The sequence below is a fragment of the Thalassophryne amazonica genome, chromosome 16 (assembly GCF_902500255.1).
Source record: "Thalassophryne amazonica chromosome 16, fThaAma1.1, whole genome shotgun sequence".
In the NCBI taxonomy this organism is placed as follows: Eukaryota; Metazoa; Chordata; class Actinopteri; order Batrachoidiformes; family Batrachoididae; genus Thalassophryne; species Thalassophryne amazonica.
In genome coordinates this window covers 26,634,063-26,649,689 of record NC_047118.1, presented here as the reverse complement: position 1 = coordinate 26,649,689, position 15,627 = coordinate 26,634,063, and the positions used below count along the sequence as shown (strand labels likewise).

The following is a 15,627-nucleotide window of genomic DNA, read 5'->3' as shown; positions in this document are numbered from 1 at the left end:
TGTTGGTCTTCTGCATTAGTCACGGATGGTTGATAACGACCACCTTCGTAGAACACAAAGGTGTTCATAAGTACCAGAACACCCTCAGTCAAAGGTCAAGGATCGATTTCGTAATAGTGTCATCAAACGTGTTACTGTGCGTCTTAGACAGATGGTGGTCAGATGGTGGGGTAAGCCACTGACCTAGAAGGCCTAAACAGGATATTAGAAGGGTCTTGGTAGTATGACGAAACCAGTCTACATGTGTTTTTTGGACTTGGAAAAGGTGTACAATCAGGAGGAAAGTTGGAGCATGAGATTTTAGACAGATTGGGGCGGCATCTGATGTTTTATGTACAGTACACTGTCCCAGACTGTCGTGGTGAAGACAGAGCTGAGCAAGAAGGTAAGCCTCTCTATTTACCTGTCAATATAGACGCATATCCTCACCTACGGTCATGAACTTGGGGTAGTGACTGAAAGAATAAGCTTGCCGATACAACTGACAGAAATGAGATTCCTCTATCAGGTATCTTGTCTTACACTTGTGGACAGGGTGAGAAGCTCGATTATCTAGGAGGGGCTCGGAGTAGAGCTGCTGTTTCTTCACATCGAAAGGAGTCAGTTGAGGTGGTTTGGGCACCTGGTAATGACGCCCTCTGGTCGTCTCTATTGGAAGGTCTTCCAGGCAGATCTAACTGGGAGGAGACCCCAGGGAAGACCCAGTACACACTGGAGGGATTTTATTTCCCAGCTGGCTTTGGATTGCCTTGGGATCCCCTGGGAAGAGTTAGAGGACTTAGCAGAGGATAGGGAAGTGTGGGATGAGCTGCTTCGTCTACTGCCACCATGACCCAGACCCAGATAAGCTGCAGAAAATGAATAAATGAATAGTAAAGTAAGACCCTTCAGCTGCTCCCTTGTTTTCATTTCGGGGTCGCCACAGCAGATCCAAGGTGGGTCTGCATGTTGATTTGGCACAGGTTTTACACCGGATGCCCTTTCTGACGCAACTGCATATTTCATGGAGAAATGTGGCAGGGGTGGGGTTTGAACCGGGGTTTGAACCACACTGAAACCAAACACACTATCTGGCCACCACTCCTGCCAAATGAATGCATAATACATGCATATAAATAAAATTTATTGTTATTAATTGACGTCTTCAGCATTACTAAATGCCCTTTTAATGATTCATTTTTGCATTGCAAGATAGGGGATGTTAATATTTTCTTTCTTTCTTTGCATATATGGACTCACACTTTCCTGCTTTAGTTTTCATGTTGTTCTTATGTGCTGGATTTCTTTCTTGCTTAATCCTTTCAGTTCTCTTACATGAATTTAACTTCTGCTCAGTGACACGTTATCTTCCTCCATCAGACTGTAGTCGTTAATAAGGATGACTGCCATCAAATGAATCCCCCAAAGTACGACAAGATCGAGGACATGGCCATGATGACCTACCTCAATGAGCCCTCTGTGCTGTTTAATCTCAAAGAGCGTTACGCAGCGTGGATGATTTATGTACGTAAGGATGTACGGAGGCGTTTCCCTCTGTCTCTTTCTCTTTCTCTGGAGGGGGGTGACTGTGGCTGACCTCTTTTTTATTATCATCTGCAGACCTATTCTGGGCTATTCTGTGTAACCGTGAATCCATACAAGTGGCTCCCTGTGTACGACCCGGTGGTGGTGTCGGCCTACAGAGGAAAAAAGCGCATGGAGGCCCCCCCTCATATTTTCTCCGTATCTGATAATGGCTATCAAAATATGCTGACAGGTAGGCCAGACCACTGACTATAATGATTTCAAATACACACAAACACACACCCCCTCCAAATCTATAAATTCCTCAAACGGAGTTTGTTGTATTGACAGGAGCTTTCCAAAAAGCTGAAGGAACGACAATCCGTTAGAACTGATACACCGAACCATGTATCAGAAAACAATATCTGAGAGTTTTGACAGAATCTTGTCTTTGTGTTCATGATTCAATTTATAGAGTATATACAGCACCAAATCAATCAATCAATCAATCAATCAATCAATCAATCAATCAATCAATCAATCAATCAATCAATCAATTTTTTTTTATATAGCGCCAAATCACAACAAACAGTTGCCCCAAGGTGCTTTATATTGTAAGGCAAGGCCATATAATAATTATGTAAAAACCCCAACGGTCAAAATGACCCCCTGTGAGCAAGCACTTGGCTACAGTGGGAAGGAAAAACTCCCTTTTAACAGGAAGAAACCTCCAGCAGAACCAGGCTCAGGGAGGGGCAGTCTGCTGCTGGGACTGGTTGGGGCTGAGGGAGAGAACCAGGAAAAAGACATGCTGTGGAGGGGAGCAGAGATCGATCACTAATGATTAAATGCAGAGTGGTGCATACAGAGCAAAAAGAGAAAGAAACAGTGCATCATGGGAACCCCCCAGCAGTCTACGTCTATAGCAGCATAACTAAGGGATGGTTCAGGGTCACCTGATCCAGCCCTAACTATAAGCTTTAGCAAAAAGGAAAGTTTTAAGCCTAATCTTAAAAGTAGAGCGGGTGTCTGTCTCCCTGATCTGAATTGGGAGCTGGTTCCACAGGAGAGGAGCCTGAAAGCTGAAGGCTCTGCCTCCCATTCTACTCTTACAAACCCTAGGAACTACAGGTAAGCCTGCAGTCTGAGAGCGAAGCGCTCTATTGGGGTGATATGGTACTACGAGGTCCCTAAGATAAGATGGGACCTGATTATTCAAAACCTTATAAGTAAGAAGGAGAATTTTAAATTCTATTCTAGAATTAACAGGAAGCCAATGAAGAGAGGCCAATATGGGTGAGATATGCTCTCTCCTTCTAGTCCCCGTTAGTACTCTAGCTGCAGCATTTTGAATTAACTGAAGGCTTTTTAGGGAACTTTTAGGACAACCTGATAATAATGAATTACAATAGTCCAGCCTAGAGGAAATAAATGCATGAATTAGTTTTTCAGCATCACTCTGAGACAAGACCTTTCTAATTTTAGAGATATTGCGTAAATGCAAAAAAGCAGTCCAACATATTTGTTTAATATGCGCTTTGAATGACATATCCTGATCAAAAATGACTCCAAGATTTCTTACAGTATTACTAGAGGTCAGGGTAATGCCATCCAGAGTAAGGATCTGGTTAGACACCATGTTTCTAAGATTTGTGGGGCCAAGTACAATAACTTCAGTTTTATCTGAGGTTAAAAGCAGGAAATTAGAGGTCATCCATGTCTTTATGTCTGTAAGACAATCCTGCAGTTTAGCTAATTGGTGTGTGTCCTCTGGCTTCATGGATAGATAAAGCTGGGTATCATCTGCGTAACAATGAAAATTTAAGCAATACCGTCTAATAATACTGCCTAAGGGAAGCATGTATAAAGTGAATAAAATTGGTCCTAGCACAGAATCTTGTGGAACTCCATAATTAACTTTAGTCTGTGAAGAAGATTCCTCATTTACATGAACAAATTGTAATCTATTAGACAAATATGATTCAAACCACCGCAGCGCAGTGCCTTTAATACCTATGGCATGCTCTAATCTCTGTAATAAAATTTTATGGTCAACAGTATCAAAAGCAGCACTGAGGTCTAACAGAACAAGCACAGAGATGAGTCCACTGTCCGAGGCCATAAGAAGATCATTTGTAACCTTCACTAATGCTGTTTCTGTACTATGATGAATTCTAAAACCTGACTGAAACTCTTCAAATAGACCATTCCTCTGCAGATGATCAGTTAGCTGTTTTACAACTACCCTTGCAAGAATTTTTGAGAGAAAAGGAAGGTTGGAGATTGGCCTATAATTAGCTAAGATAGCTGGGTCAAGTGATGGCTTTTTAAGTAATGGTTTAATTACTGCCACCTTAAAAGCCTGTGGTACATAGCCAACTAACAAAGATAGATTGATCATATTTAAGATTGAAGCATTAAATAATGGTAGGGCTTCCTTGAGCAGCCTGGTAGGAATGGGGTCTAATAGACATGTTGATGGTTTGGATGAAGTAACTAATGAAAATAACTCAGACAGAACAATCGGAGAGAAAGAGTCTAACCAAATACCGGCATCACTGAAAGCAGCCAAAGATAACGATACATCTTTGGGATGGTTATGAGTAATTTTTTCTCTAATAGTTAAAATTTTGTTAGCAAAGAAAGTCATGAAGTCATTACTAGTTAAAGTTAATGGAATACTCAGCTCAATAGAGCTCTGACTCTTTGTCAGCCTGGCTACAGTGCTGAAAAGAAACCTGGGGTTGTTCTTATTTTCTTCAATTAGTGATGAGTAGAAAGATGTCCTAGCTTTACGGAGGGCTTTTTTATAGAGCAACAGACTCTTTTTCCAGGCTAAGTGAAGATCTTCTAAATTAGTGAGATGCCATTTCCTCTCCAACTTACGGGTTATCTGCTTTAAGCTACGAGTTTGTGAGTTATACCACGGAGTCAGGCACTTCTGATTTAAAGCTCTCTTTTTCAGAGGAGCTACAGCATCCAAAGTTGTCTTCAATGAGGATGTAAAACTATTGACGAGATACTCTATCTCACTTACAGAGTTTAGGTAGCTACTCTGCACTGTGTTGGTATATGGCATTAGAGAACATAAAGAAGGAATCATATCCTTAAACCTAGTTACAGCGCTTTCTGAAAGACTTCTAGTGTAATGAAACTTATTCCCCACTGCTGGGTAGTCCATCAGAGTAAATGTAAATGTTATTAAGAAATGATCAGACAGAAGGGAGTTTTCAGGGAATACTGTTAAGTCTTCTATTTCCATACCATAAGTCAGAACAAGATCTAAGATATGATTAAAGTGGTGGGTGGACTCATTTACATTTTGAGCAAAGCCAATAGAGTCTAATAATAGATTAAATGCAGTGTTGAGGCTGTCATTCTCAGCATCTGTGTGGATGTTAAAATTGCCCACTATAATTATCTTATCTGAGCTAAGCACTAAGTCAGACAAAAGGTCTGAAAATTCACAGAGAAACTCACAGTAACGACCAGGTGGACGATAGATAATAACAAATAAAACTGTTTTTTGGGACTTCCAATTTGGATGGACAAGACTAAGAGTCAAGCTTTCAAATGAATTAAAGCTCTGTCTGGGTTTTTGATTAATTAATAAGCTGGAATGGAAGATTGCTGCTAATCCTCCGCCTCGGCCCGTGCTACGAGCATTCTGACAGTTAGTGTGACTCGGGGGTGTTGACTCATTTAAACTAACATATTCATCCTGCTGTAACCAGGTTTCTGTAAGGCAGAATAAATCAATATGTTGATCAATTATTATATCATTTACCAACAGGGACTTAGAAGAGAGAAACCTAATGTTTAATAGACCACATTTAACTGTTTTAGTCTGTGGTGCAGTTGAAGGTGCCATATTATTTTTTCTTTTTGAATTTTTATGCTTAAATAGATTTTTGCTGGTTATTGGTGGTCTGGGAGCAGACACCGTCTCTACGGGGATGGGGTAATGAGGGGATGGCAGGGGGAGAGAAGCTGCAGAGAGGTGTGTAAGACTACATCTCTGCTTCCTGGTCCCAACCGTGGATAGTCACGGTTTGGAGGATTTAAGAAAATTGGCCAGATTTCTAGAAATGAGAGCTGCTCCATCCAAAGTGGGATGGATGCCGTCTCTCCTAACAAGACCAGGTTTTCCCCAGAAGCTTTGCCAATTATCTTTGAATCCCACCTCATTTTTTGGACACCACTCAGACAGCCAGCAATTCAAGGAGAACATGCGGCTAAACATGTCACTCCCGGTCCGATTGGGGAGGGGCCCAGAGAAAACTACAGAGTCGACATTGTTTTTGCAAAGTTACACACCGATTCAATGTTAATTTTAGTGACCTCCGATTGGCGTAACCGGGTGTCATTACTGCCGACGTGAATTACAATCTTACCAAATTTACGCTTAGCCTTAGCCAGCAGTTTCAAATTTCCTTCAATGTCGCCTGCTCTGGCCCCCGGAAGACAATTGACTATGGTTGCTGGTGTCGCTAACTTCACATTTCTCAAAACAGAGTCGCCAATAACCAGAGTTTGATCCTCGGCGGGTGTGTCATTGAGTGGGGAAAAACGGTTAGAAATGTGAACGGGTTGGCGGTGTACACGGGGCTTCTGTTTAGGGCTACGTTTCCTCCTCACAGTCACCCAGTCGGCCTGCTCTCCCGGCTGCTCGGGATCTGCCAGGGGGGAACTAACAGCGGCTAAGCTACCTTGGTCCGCACCGATTACAGGGGCCTGGCTAGCTGTAGAATTTTCCACGGTGCGGAGCCGAGTCTCCAATTCGCCCAGCCTGGCCTCCAAAGCTATGAATAAGCTACACTTATTACAAGTACCGTTACTGCTAAAGGAGGCCGAGGAATAACTAAACATTTCACACCCAGAGCAGAAACGTGCGGGAGAGACAGGAGAAGCCGCCATGCTAAATCGGCTAAGAGCTAGTAGCTGCGCTAAGCTAGCGGATTCCTAAAAACACACAAAGTGAATAATGTGTAAATAATTTAGAGGTGATTCAGCAGAAGGAGTGCTTTAGTTAAGGCACGTGAAGATTACACTGGGAAACAAATCGTTATCTAGATAACTAGATCAATCTAACTGCGCAGATTAAACAGCTAACAGACACAGCAAAACACCGCTGTGCTCCGGAACAGGAAGTGATACAATACCGCAGTGAGAGCCAACCACCAGTAGAGGTTGGCTCTCACATCACATCAAAGCTGCCCCAAGGCGCTTCACACAACTAAGGTCTAACCTTACCAACCGCCAGAGCAAGAAAACAGGCGACAGTGGGAAGGAAAAACTCCCTCTGATGATTTGAGGAGGAAACCTCAAGCAGACCAGACTTAGAGGGGTGACCCTCTGCTTGGGCCATTCTAAGAATGACAAGATTTTTAGAAAGTTTTCTAAAACAGAACATAACACAACAAAAGAAGATGCATTTGATGAGAAGTCCATGCAGGTGTCCAGTCCACAGGCAGGGGTCATCCAGCAGTGCTCATGCCCTTTAGTGGGCCTGTTCCTGCAGCAGAGTCTGTTCCACGTTCCACGTCCGTTTCAGAAATTATCTAAATCAAATCCAGCATGCGACACCGAGACGTCATCCACACAGAGAGACAGTAAAGCAGAATCAGTCAGCCAGAAAAACTACAGCTAAGGTATCATTTATCAGCACTAAGGAACAGGAAAACAGAGACAATCCTAAAGTGATCACTGGCGGCTAGTCCTAAGCTAGTCCTAAGCTTCACTAACAAACCCAGAATTTACATAAAGTTGAGGCCAAGACCCACTCTGTTTACTAGCAGAATGAATTTAAAAGGGTAAAAGCATACTACCCAACTATGCCAGTATGCTAGCCATATGAAAGGGAAAATAAGTGCCTCTTAAGTCTGGACTTGAAAGTCTCTACAGAACCTGACTGTTTTATTGATGCAGGGAGATCATTCCACAGAACAGGGGCACGATAAGAGAAAGCTCTATGACCCGCAGACTTCTTATTCACCCTACGGACACAAAGTAGTCCTGCACCCTGAGAATGCAGAGCCCAGGCCGGTACGTAGGGTTTAATTAGGTCAGCTAAGTAGGGAGGTGCCAGTCTGAACAATTTTATAGTTTAGTAGCAGAACCTTAAAATTTGATCTCATGGGGACAGGAAGCCAGTGAAGGGATGTCAAAATGGGTGTAATGTGGTCAAACGTTCTGCTTCTAGTCTGGCAGCAGCATTTTGAACCAACTGGAGAGCCCTAATGGTGGATTGTAGTAAACCAGAAAATACACCATTGCAGAAGTCCAATCTAGAACAGACAAATGCATGAATCAGGGTCTCAGCATCAGCCATAGACAGGATGGGACGAATCTTCTCTATATTTCACAGGTGGAAGAAAGCAGTCGTCGTAATATTTGTAATGTGGAGGTCAAAAGATCAAGGAGGTCAAAAGATTATTCTCAGTAAGATAGTCCACGAGCTGCAGTGAAACCACTTTTTCAGAATTTTAGAGCAAAATGATAGATTTGGTATCGGCCTATAGTTTTTCAATATACTAGGGTCAAGATTAGATTTCTTAAGTAACGGTTTAATCGCTGCAGATTTCAAACATGTAGAAACAGATCCAGAAGATAAAGAAAGATTAATAATTTCCAGCACAGTCGGCCCAAGAGTGAGCCACAGGTCCTTAAACAGTTTTGTTAGTATAGGATCAAATAAGAAGGTTGTGCTTTTTGTAGACGTTATGAGTTTTGTCAGCACGCTGAGTGAGAGACTGTCAAATTCTGTAAATCTAGGTAATACCTCAGTAATGGCCCCCACCTCAATAGCAGGGTGTAGTGGCTGGGTTAAGGCATGCTGGGATATGTTTAACCTAATGTCTTCTATTTTCTTCTCAAAGTAATCTAAGAAAACTTGTGCTGTAAAATGAGAGTGAACTACAGGTGGTTGCCCATGAATAAGTGTTGCCATCGTGTCGAACAAGAACTTTGAGTTATGCTTTTTTTGTTGATCAAATCAGAGTAATAGGTCCGCTTTGTAGCCAGTAATGCATGCTTATAGTCCAAGATAGCATCATGCCACGCAAGGTGGAATACTTCTAATTTTGAACTATGCCATTTCCATTCTAGACCTCTAGCTTTATGCTTGAGTCCACATAAGAAATCATTGAACCACGGCAACTGTTTTTATTTGGGTGGGTGGGGGGGTGTTAATGTAGGTGGAGCGATCATGTCGAGTGTAGTTTTGAGCACTGAGTTTAAACTGTCCACAAGACTTTCTACTGACTGGGCATTTTCCAAATGTTAAACTAAGATATCAGACAGTCTAGCTTTGAGTTCAGTCATAGTTGAAGAGTTGCTGTGTTGTCGTAGTGCTAAATAAGGTTCTTGTTCCATTAAACATGGCAGCAAAACTGTAAACTTAATAAGTGAGTGATCAGAAACCACTGACGCAAGGGGCATGATTTCAATATTTGTGACAGCGATACCACAAATGAGGACCAACTCTGGGGTATTTACACTAATGTGTGTCAAACCCCGAATGCATTGCTGGAATCCTAAAACATCCACAATGTCCATAAATGATTTGCAGAGGGGATCAGAAGGCTTATTTATATGAATGTTGAAGTCATAGGCATTCAGAATGTTATCTGCATGGGTTGCCAAGTTAGAGATAAACTCATCAAACTCATCTAAGAATTCAGAGTATGGACCAGGGGGCCTATATACAGTGACAAAGTAATACGGCTGATTTTTATTCTTCTGACCTTGGCAATACATAGTTTCCTGGGCAGAGCAGAGAGTCAGATGTTCAAACAAATTATATTATAAACCCCCAACAGCTAATAAACTAAACCCATATTTATAAATTCGAGCAACAGCCCTGCCTTGCTTTGTATCACATGTGACGTGACTAAACATGGCCTCATTTAAGGGGAGGACAGCAGTAAGTTTAAGCCAGGTTTCACACAAACCAATCATATCTAAGTGGTGATCCATAATTAGATCGTTAATCAACAGAGATTTTGAGGATAGTGATCTTATGTTAATGAGACCCAGACTAAGGACCTCAGTGGGGTTTGAGAATTGGATTGTTGAGATGTTTCTGGCCTTTATGACAATGTATGCTTTAAATGTTTGACTTTGGATCAGAATTTGAGTTAGGGTTAGGGTTTGTTGGTTGGTTGGAATGCTTTTTATGTTGGGAACTACTGGATGAACTGTGGAAAATGGGTACTGTCCCTGAAAAACTAGGCCTTTTGCTGGAAAACAGGGACATGTAGTCACCCCAGCTTAAAAGGTGAAACAACAAATCAAATCAAATCAAATCAAAATCAATTTTATTTATATAGCGCCAAATCACAACAAACAGCTGCCCCAAGGCGCTTTATATTGTAAGGCAAAAGCCATACAATAATTATAGAAAAACCCCAGCATTCAAAACGACCCCCTGTGAGCAAGCACTTGGCGACAGTGGGAAGGAAAAACTCCCTTTTAACAGGAAGAAACCTCCAGCAGAACCAGGCTCAGGGAGGGGCAGTCTTCTGCTGGGACTGGTTGGGGCTGAGGGGAGAGAATCAGGAAAAAGACATGCTGTGGAAGAGAGCAGAGATCAATCACTAATGATTAAATGCAGAGTGGTGCATACAGAGCAAAAAGAGAAAGAAACACTCAGTGCATCATGGGAACCCCCAGCAGTCTAAGTCTATAGCAGCATAACTAAAGGATGGTTCAGGGTCACCTGATCCAGCCCTAACTATACGCTTTAGCAAAAAGCAAAGTTTTAAGCCTAATCTTAAAAGTAGAGAGGGTGTCTGTCTCCTTGATCCGAATTGGGAGCTGGTTCCACAGGAGAGGAGCCTGAAAGCTGAAACCTCTGCCTCCCATTCTATTCTTAAAAACCCTAGTTACTACAAGTAAGCCTGCAGTCTGAGAGCGAAGCGCTCTATTGGGGTGATATGGTACTATGAGGTCCCTAAGACAACACTCATCTTTATTTGTAGTCCAATAAACTGGCACGTCTCTGGTGGTCAAGCTTGTTTGTATTTGTGTCACCAACAGATCGTGAGAACCAGTCTGTCCTGATCACGTAAGTCTGAGTTCTGCCTCTGGTAATATGGGCTGTAGTGGTGTTTGTCTGTCCTCTGAATGGTTTTATTCTGTGTTTCTAGTGGAGAATCTGGTGCAGGAAAGACGGTGAACACCAAGCGTGTCATCCAGTACTTTGCAACAATTGCAGTGTCTGGTGGCGGGCAGGAAAAGAAAGAGCAGACTGGTGGCAAAGTGCAGGTACTGAAAACTCACCAGATTCACTTTTATATACATAAAAACTATCAGCTTAACATGACTGTGCTTTCCAGGGAACGCTGGAAGATCAAATCATTTCAGCCAATCCTCTGCTGGAGGCTTTTGGGAATGCCAAGACTGTGAGGAATGACAATTCTTCAAGATTTGTAAGTCTGTGTCACAATTTAGCTTTATGTATTTGAAAGTTGCTTATTCAAAAAGAGGATCATCTGGTTTCAAGCCCCCCACTTAACCACTAGACCATCAACTTGGTGTGGGGGGTGGTGTGAGTTGCTGCTGAATTTAGATAGTTATGGGGGGGGATTCCCTTTGAGGGAAGTGTGTGAAAAAGGGCACTTAAGAAAGGGGACTAAAATCCAGCCTACATAAATGTATGGTGGCCATCCAGGATGGCAGCTGTAGTCAGTGAAGGCATCTCTCAACTTCCATTTACATCTTCACAGACAATAAATCTGGATTGCCTCATCCACACAGGTGTAGACCGCTGTCCTTGTGTGCATGAGAGCCGCCGCCAGCCGGCAGCATTACACTTATAATAAACAAAAGGAGAAAAACACTGTAAATCCAGTTCTGTGGCTGGACACACCCATTTGACACACCCAGCATGCGTGCACAGCCAGACTGTGCATTCACAGGCAGGCTACAGAGGCAGTGGTTGGAGGCTTCCGGAAGTGCTGTTTGTCTCCGATCATATAACGGAAAACTGTGTCAACCCCTCAGAAGCTGTCTCACATGTTGCCCAAATTCTGAGTCGCAAAGACCACGTGGTGAGGGGTACAAGGCGCTCGCCTGATGATTTGGTGAGGGAGTTTCAACTGTTGATCTGTTCAAAAATCAAGCTGTGCACAGGCACCACCTTATGACTGAAGCAAAGGGACGGTGAACAGCTGCGAACCTCACGCCGAACTGCACAAATTTTGTCACGGATGCCATTCACAGTCTGTCGCAGCCCAGTGAGACACTAGCAGGATGGGTGCAGCCGAAAGGACAACACCATGTCGCTTGATAATTAAACATGACAGTTGGTACAAACTGTTCCTTTTTAAATCCCTCTTATGCCTATACAAACTGAAATAGACCTTTGTCAACATTTTTAAGCACATAACTCCAGAAAATTCAGTCATAAATAGACCAAACCTGACTTTTTTTTATCAGATAAATAATGTGATATACTTTTCAATGTGATTGGAGCATTTTTAAAATTTGACCCCTGTGTAATTCTTCACTGACCCCTACCTGACTACAGCTACCACCCTGGATGGCCACCATACATTTGAGTAGTTGATGGCACACTGATTTATTTTTTCTTTTTCCCCCTTCAGTGGTACTGATTAGTGGTACTGGCTCATGGTCTTATCTGCTGTCACAGAAAACCTCTTTTTACAAAAAATTTGGAAAATATTTTTGATGAAGCACATTGTAGAAATGGCCGGAGTATAAATACTTTAGGATGCTTAGTTACCCTCTACATTGTTTTCTAGGGTAAATTCATCAGGATTCACTTTGGAACAACTGGGAAACTCTCTTCTGCTGATATTGAAGCCTGTAAGTACACCATTCAAAATTTATTGTTTTCAGCCTGTTCAAATAGGTTCAAATGATAATCAATATTTGAAATGTTATTCAATCTAGATTTGCTGGAAAAGTCAAGAGTGACATTCCAGCTGTCAAATGAGAGAGGCTACCACATCTTCTATCAGATCATGACCGGCCACAAGCCGGAGCTCATTGGTATGGAAAGATCGTCGGAGCTTACAGAGCCCAATATTATAAAGGCCAGAGTTTCAAAATAAAATCCTGCTGGTTTGTCTCTGCAGAAATGCTTCTCATTACAACCAATCCATATGACTTTCCCATGATAAGTCAGGGGCAGATCACTGTGGCCAGTATTGACGATAAAGAAGAGCTCATCGCTACAGATGTGAGCGTTCTCCTCACACGTGTTCAGCAGTGTAGACGTGGACCATTTTCTAATAACTGTTTCATTTGAACACACCAGACTGCTATTGATATCTTGGGCTTCAGCAATGAAGAAAAATTGTCCATCTACAAGCTCACCGGCGCTGTGATGCATTATGGGAACATGAAGTTCAAGCAGAAGCAGCGCGAGGAGCAGGCTGAGCCTGACGGCACTGAGGGTGAGCTACGCGGGACTCGTCTCTGTTGCCCCTGAAGGCATTCAAGAGTTATTGATGACAACGTGTTAATACTTCCTGTTTGTCTCTCAGTGGCGGACAAAGTTGCGTTCCTCATGTCGCTGAACTCTGCCGACCTGCTGAAAGCCTTTTGCTACCCCAGAGTGAAAGTGGGCAATGAATTCGTCACCAAGGGCCAGACTGTCCCCCAGGTACTGTGACGCCACACAAGACGCTTCAGTTTGGATAATGAAGGAAGCGGAGCCATTGTTGTGTGATAGGTCACCACACACACTGATTGTTGCCAGGCGGTGGCCTGTACTCGTATTACACAGCCTGTGGTTGGACTGTATGTTTGATATATATTTGGCATTTCTGTTTTAAGCAGCACAGTGGCCAAATGGTTTAAGCAATTGTTATTGCAGAGCAGGTTGTAGGTTCCCGACCACCTCTGCCTATTCTTTGTGTAATGTGGAGTCGTGGCAGGAGGAGCATTGGGTGTAAAAATCAATCAATATGCAGATCCATATTGGAACTGCTGTGGCAACACCAAACGAAAATGTAGAAGGCAAAAGTGTGAGTTAAATTGTTCTTATGAATGTAAAATTTTGTGTAAGTGTACTATTTTTCCACTTGAAAGTGCAATGTAAATAAACTAGCAGAGGTAGCGGCTTCAAGAAAAACAAATGAGCCAGTAATTAAAAAGTGACATTGAACATTTCACTGGCTAATTTTGCAGAACCTTTTGATACACCAAATTCTTAGTCAATTTAGTTTATCAATAAACTACAGCACTCAGAAAGTGCTCTTCTTTCTTTTTGTAGCCTTTGTAGCCTCTATGCTTTCTAGTTTCCATGTTTTAAACATTCTTCCTTGGCAGAAGTGCTCGGTAAGTGCTGTTGTTTATTTATAGCCTAAAACCACCGCGTTGACAATTTGATTCCAGCTTATATTATTAAATGATTTCATTATTGTGCTTAAAATTTTTCAAGTCACTGTAATATATATAGATACACACACACACACACTAGAGCTCTTGATGAAATTCACCAGGTGAAGATTTTGTTCCATTTGAATGTGGGCTGCTGTGGGACACCAGCAACAATGACCAAGTGAAAACCAACCTGTTGCTTATATTGGTAGATATAGATTAATGCTTTATTTGTGAAGGGACAGTGCAAGTTCATGTACATCATCATATTATAGCCACCAGTTAATTTCCATCTGTTGTTCCTGGTAGCTGTTCCACAGCATGATTTTGACTGTGGGAGGAAATAAATGGTAAATGGACTGCATTTATGTAGCGCTTTTCACAACGGGAGCAACTGGGAGATTAAGGACCTTGCCCAAGGGCCCTTAGTGATTTTCTGGTCAGGCTGGGATTTGAACTGAGGATCCTCTGGCCTCAAGCCCAATGCTTTACCACTAGACCATCACCTCCCAACCCACACAGGACATGAGAGATCATGCAAACTCCAAACAGAAACTGAAGGAAATGATCCCACAGCCTTCTTGCTATGAGGCAATAGTGCTAACCACTAATCCACCATGCCACCAGCTATTAAAATTCTAACTATGCAATAATAATAAGTGTTAGTGTATGACAAAATACTGCTTAATTTGGAAGTGAAAAATTCAATGACAAAGGGTATGTAATCTCTCCATATAACTTCTCATTAGGTGCTTAATGCAGTCGGTGCCCTTGCAAAGTCTGTATATGAGAAGATGTTCTTCTGGATGGTCTATCGAATCAATGAAATGTTGGATACAAAGCAGCCAAGACAGTTCTACATTGGAGTGTTGGACATCGCTGGATTTGAAATCTTTGATGTGAGTTTTAGCTTATTTCATCGAAGATTATGGGGTTTTCATTTTTATGTTGCCTGAATTTCAGTTGATGTTGATTTATTGTCTTCAGTTCAACAGCTTGGAGCAACTCTGCATTAATTTCACCAATGAGAAACTGCAACAGTTTTTCAATCACCACATGTTTGTGTTGGAACAAGAGGAATACAAGAAGGAAGGCATTGACTGGGAGTTCATTGATTTTGGAATGGACCTGGCAGCCTGCATTGAGTTGATAGAGAAGGTATAAGTTTACTGCTGTGAAAAAATGTGTTCATTTATTAGACCAAACCTCACATGCCCATGTTGTCGTCAACAGCCAATGGGGATTTTTTCCATCCTTGAAGAGGAATGTATGTTCCCCAAGTCCTCAGACACAACTTTTACGAACAAACTCCATGACCAACATCTTGGAAAATCAGCTGCTTTCCAAAAGCCCAAGATGGTCAAAGGCAAACCTGAGGCTCATTTCACCCTGGTACACTACGCAGGATCAGTAGACTACAACATCACTGGCTGGCTGGAAAAGAACAAAGATCCTCTGAATGAGTCTGTGGTGCAGCTTTACCAAAAGTCTTCAATGAAATTGTTGTCTCTTCTGTATGCATCATTTTCTGGCAGTGAAGGAGGTACAGCAATCATTTTAAAGACACATTGCTTATATTCAACCCCACCTCAGACCAAGTTCGGCCAACATGGGAGGGGGGACCTCCCCAGTAATTCTTCCAGTTACTTTGAAATCTATTTCATTGTAGACAGCAGGAATCCAAGGTCTTTCATGATTTTTCTGGTCAACTTTATTTCATTTGTTAAAATACATCCATTGCTGCATTTCTGGGGTAAAAACTGGAAAACTCGG

General features: G+C 42.2%; 1 protein-coding gene across 2 annotated transcripts in view; it reads left to right on the top strand.

The window, feature by feature from the left end:
• The window catches only part of LOC117528651 (myosin heavy chain, fast skeletal muscle-like), a 50,451-nt gene that overhangs the window by 1,370 nt on the left and 33,454 nt on the right, over window positions 1–15,627 (top strand). Inside the window, exons 3-15 of one of the 2 annotated variants that reach the window (XM_034191284.1) lie at window positions 1,360–1,503; window positions 1,600–1,756; window positions 10,543–10,570; window positions 10,653–10,770; window positions 10,842–10,934; window positions 12,270–12,333; window positions 12,421–12,519; window positions 12,606–12,709; window positions 12,788–12,926; window positions 13,017–13,135; window positions 14,604–14,753; window positions 14,842–15,012; window positions 15,088–15,392. In XM_034191284.1, the coding sequence (XP_034047175.1) occupies window positions 1,360–1,503; window positions 1,600–1,756; window positions 10,543–10,570; window positions 10,653–10,770; window positions 10,842–10,934; window positions 12,270–12,333; window positions 12,421–12,519; window positions 12,606–12,709; window positions 12,788–12,926; window positions 13,017–13,135; window positions 14,604–14,753; window positions 14,842–15,012; window positions 15,088–15,392 (1,691 nt within the window). Of the gene's footprint in view, window positions 1–1,359; window positions 1,504–1,599; window positions 1,757–10,542; window positions 10,571–10,652; window positions 10,771–10,841; window positions 10,935–12,269; window positions 12,334–12,420; window positions 12,520–12,605; window positions 12,710–12,787; window positions 12,927–13,016; window positions 13,136–14,603; window positions 14,754–14,841; window positions 15,013–15,087; window positions 15,395–15,627 lie in introns of both variants that reach the window. The other variant, XM_034191283.1, reaches the window with a different exon arrangement.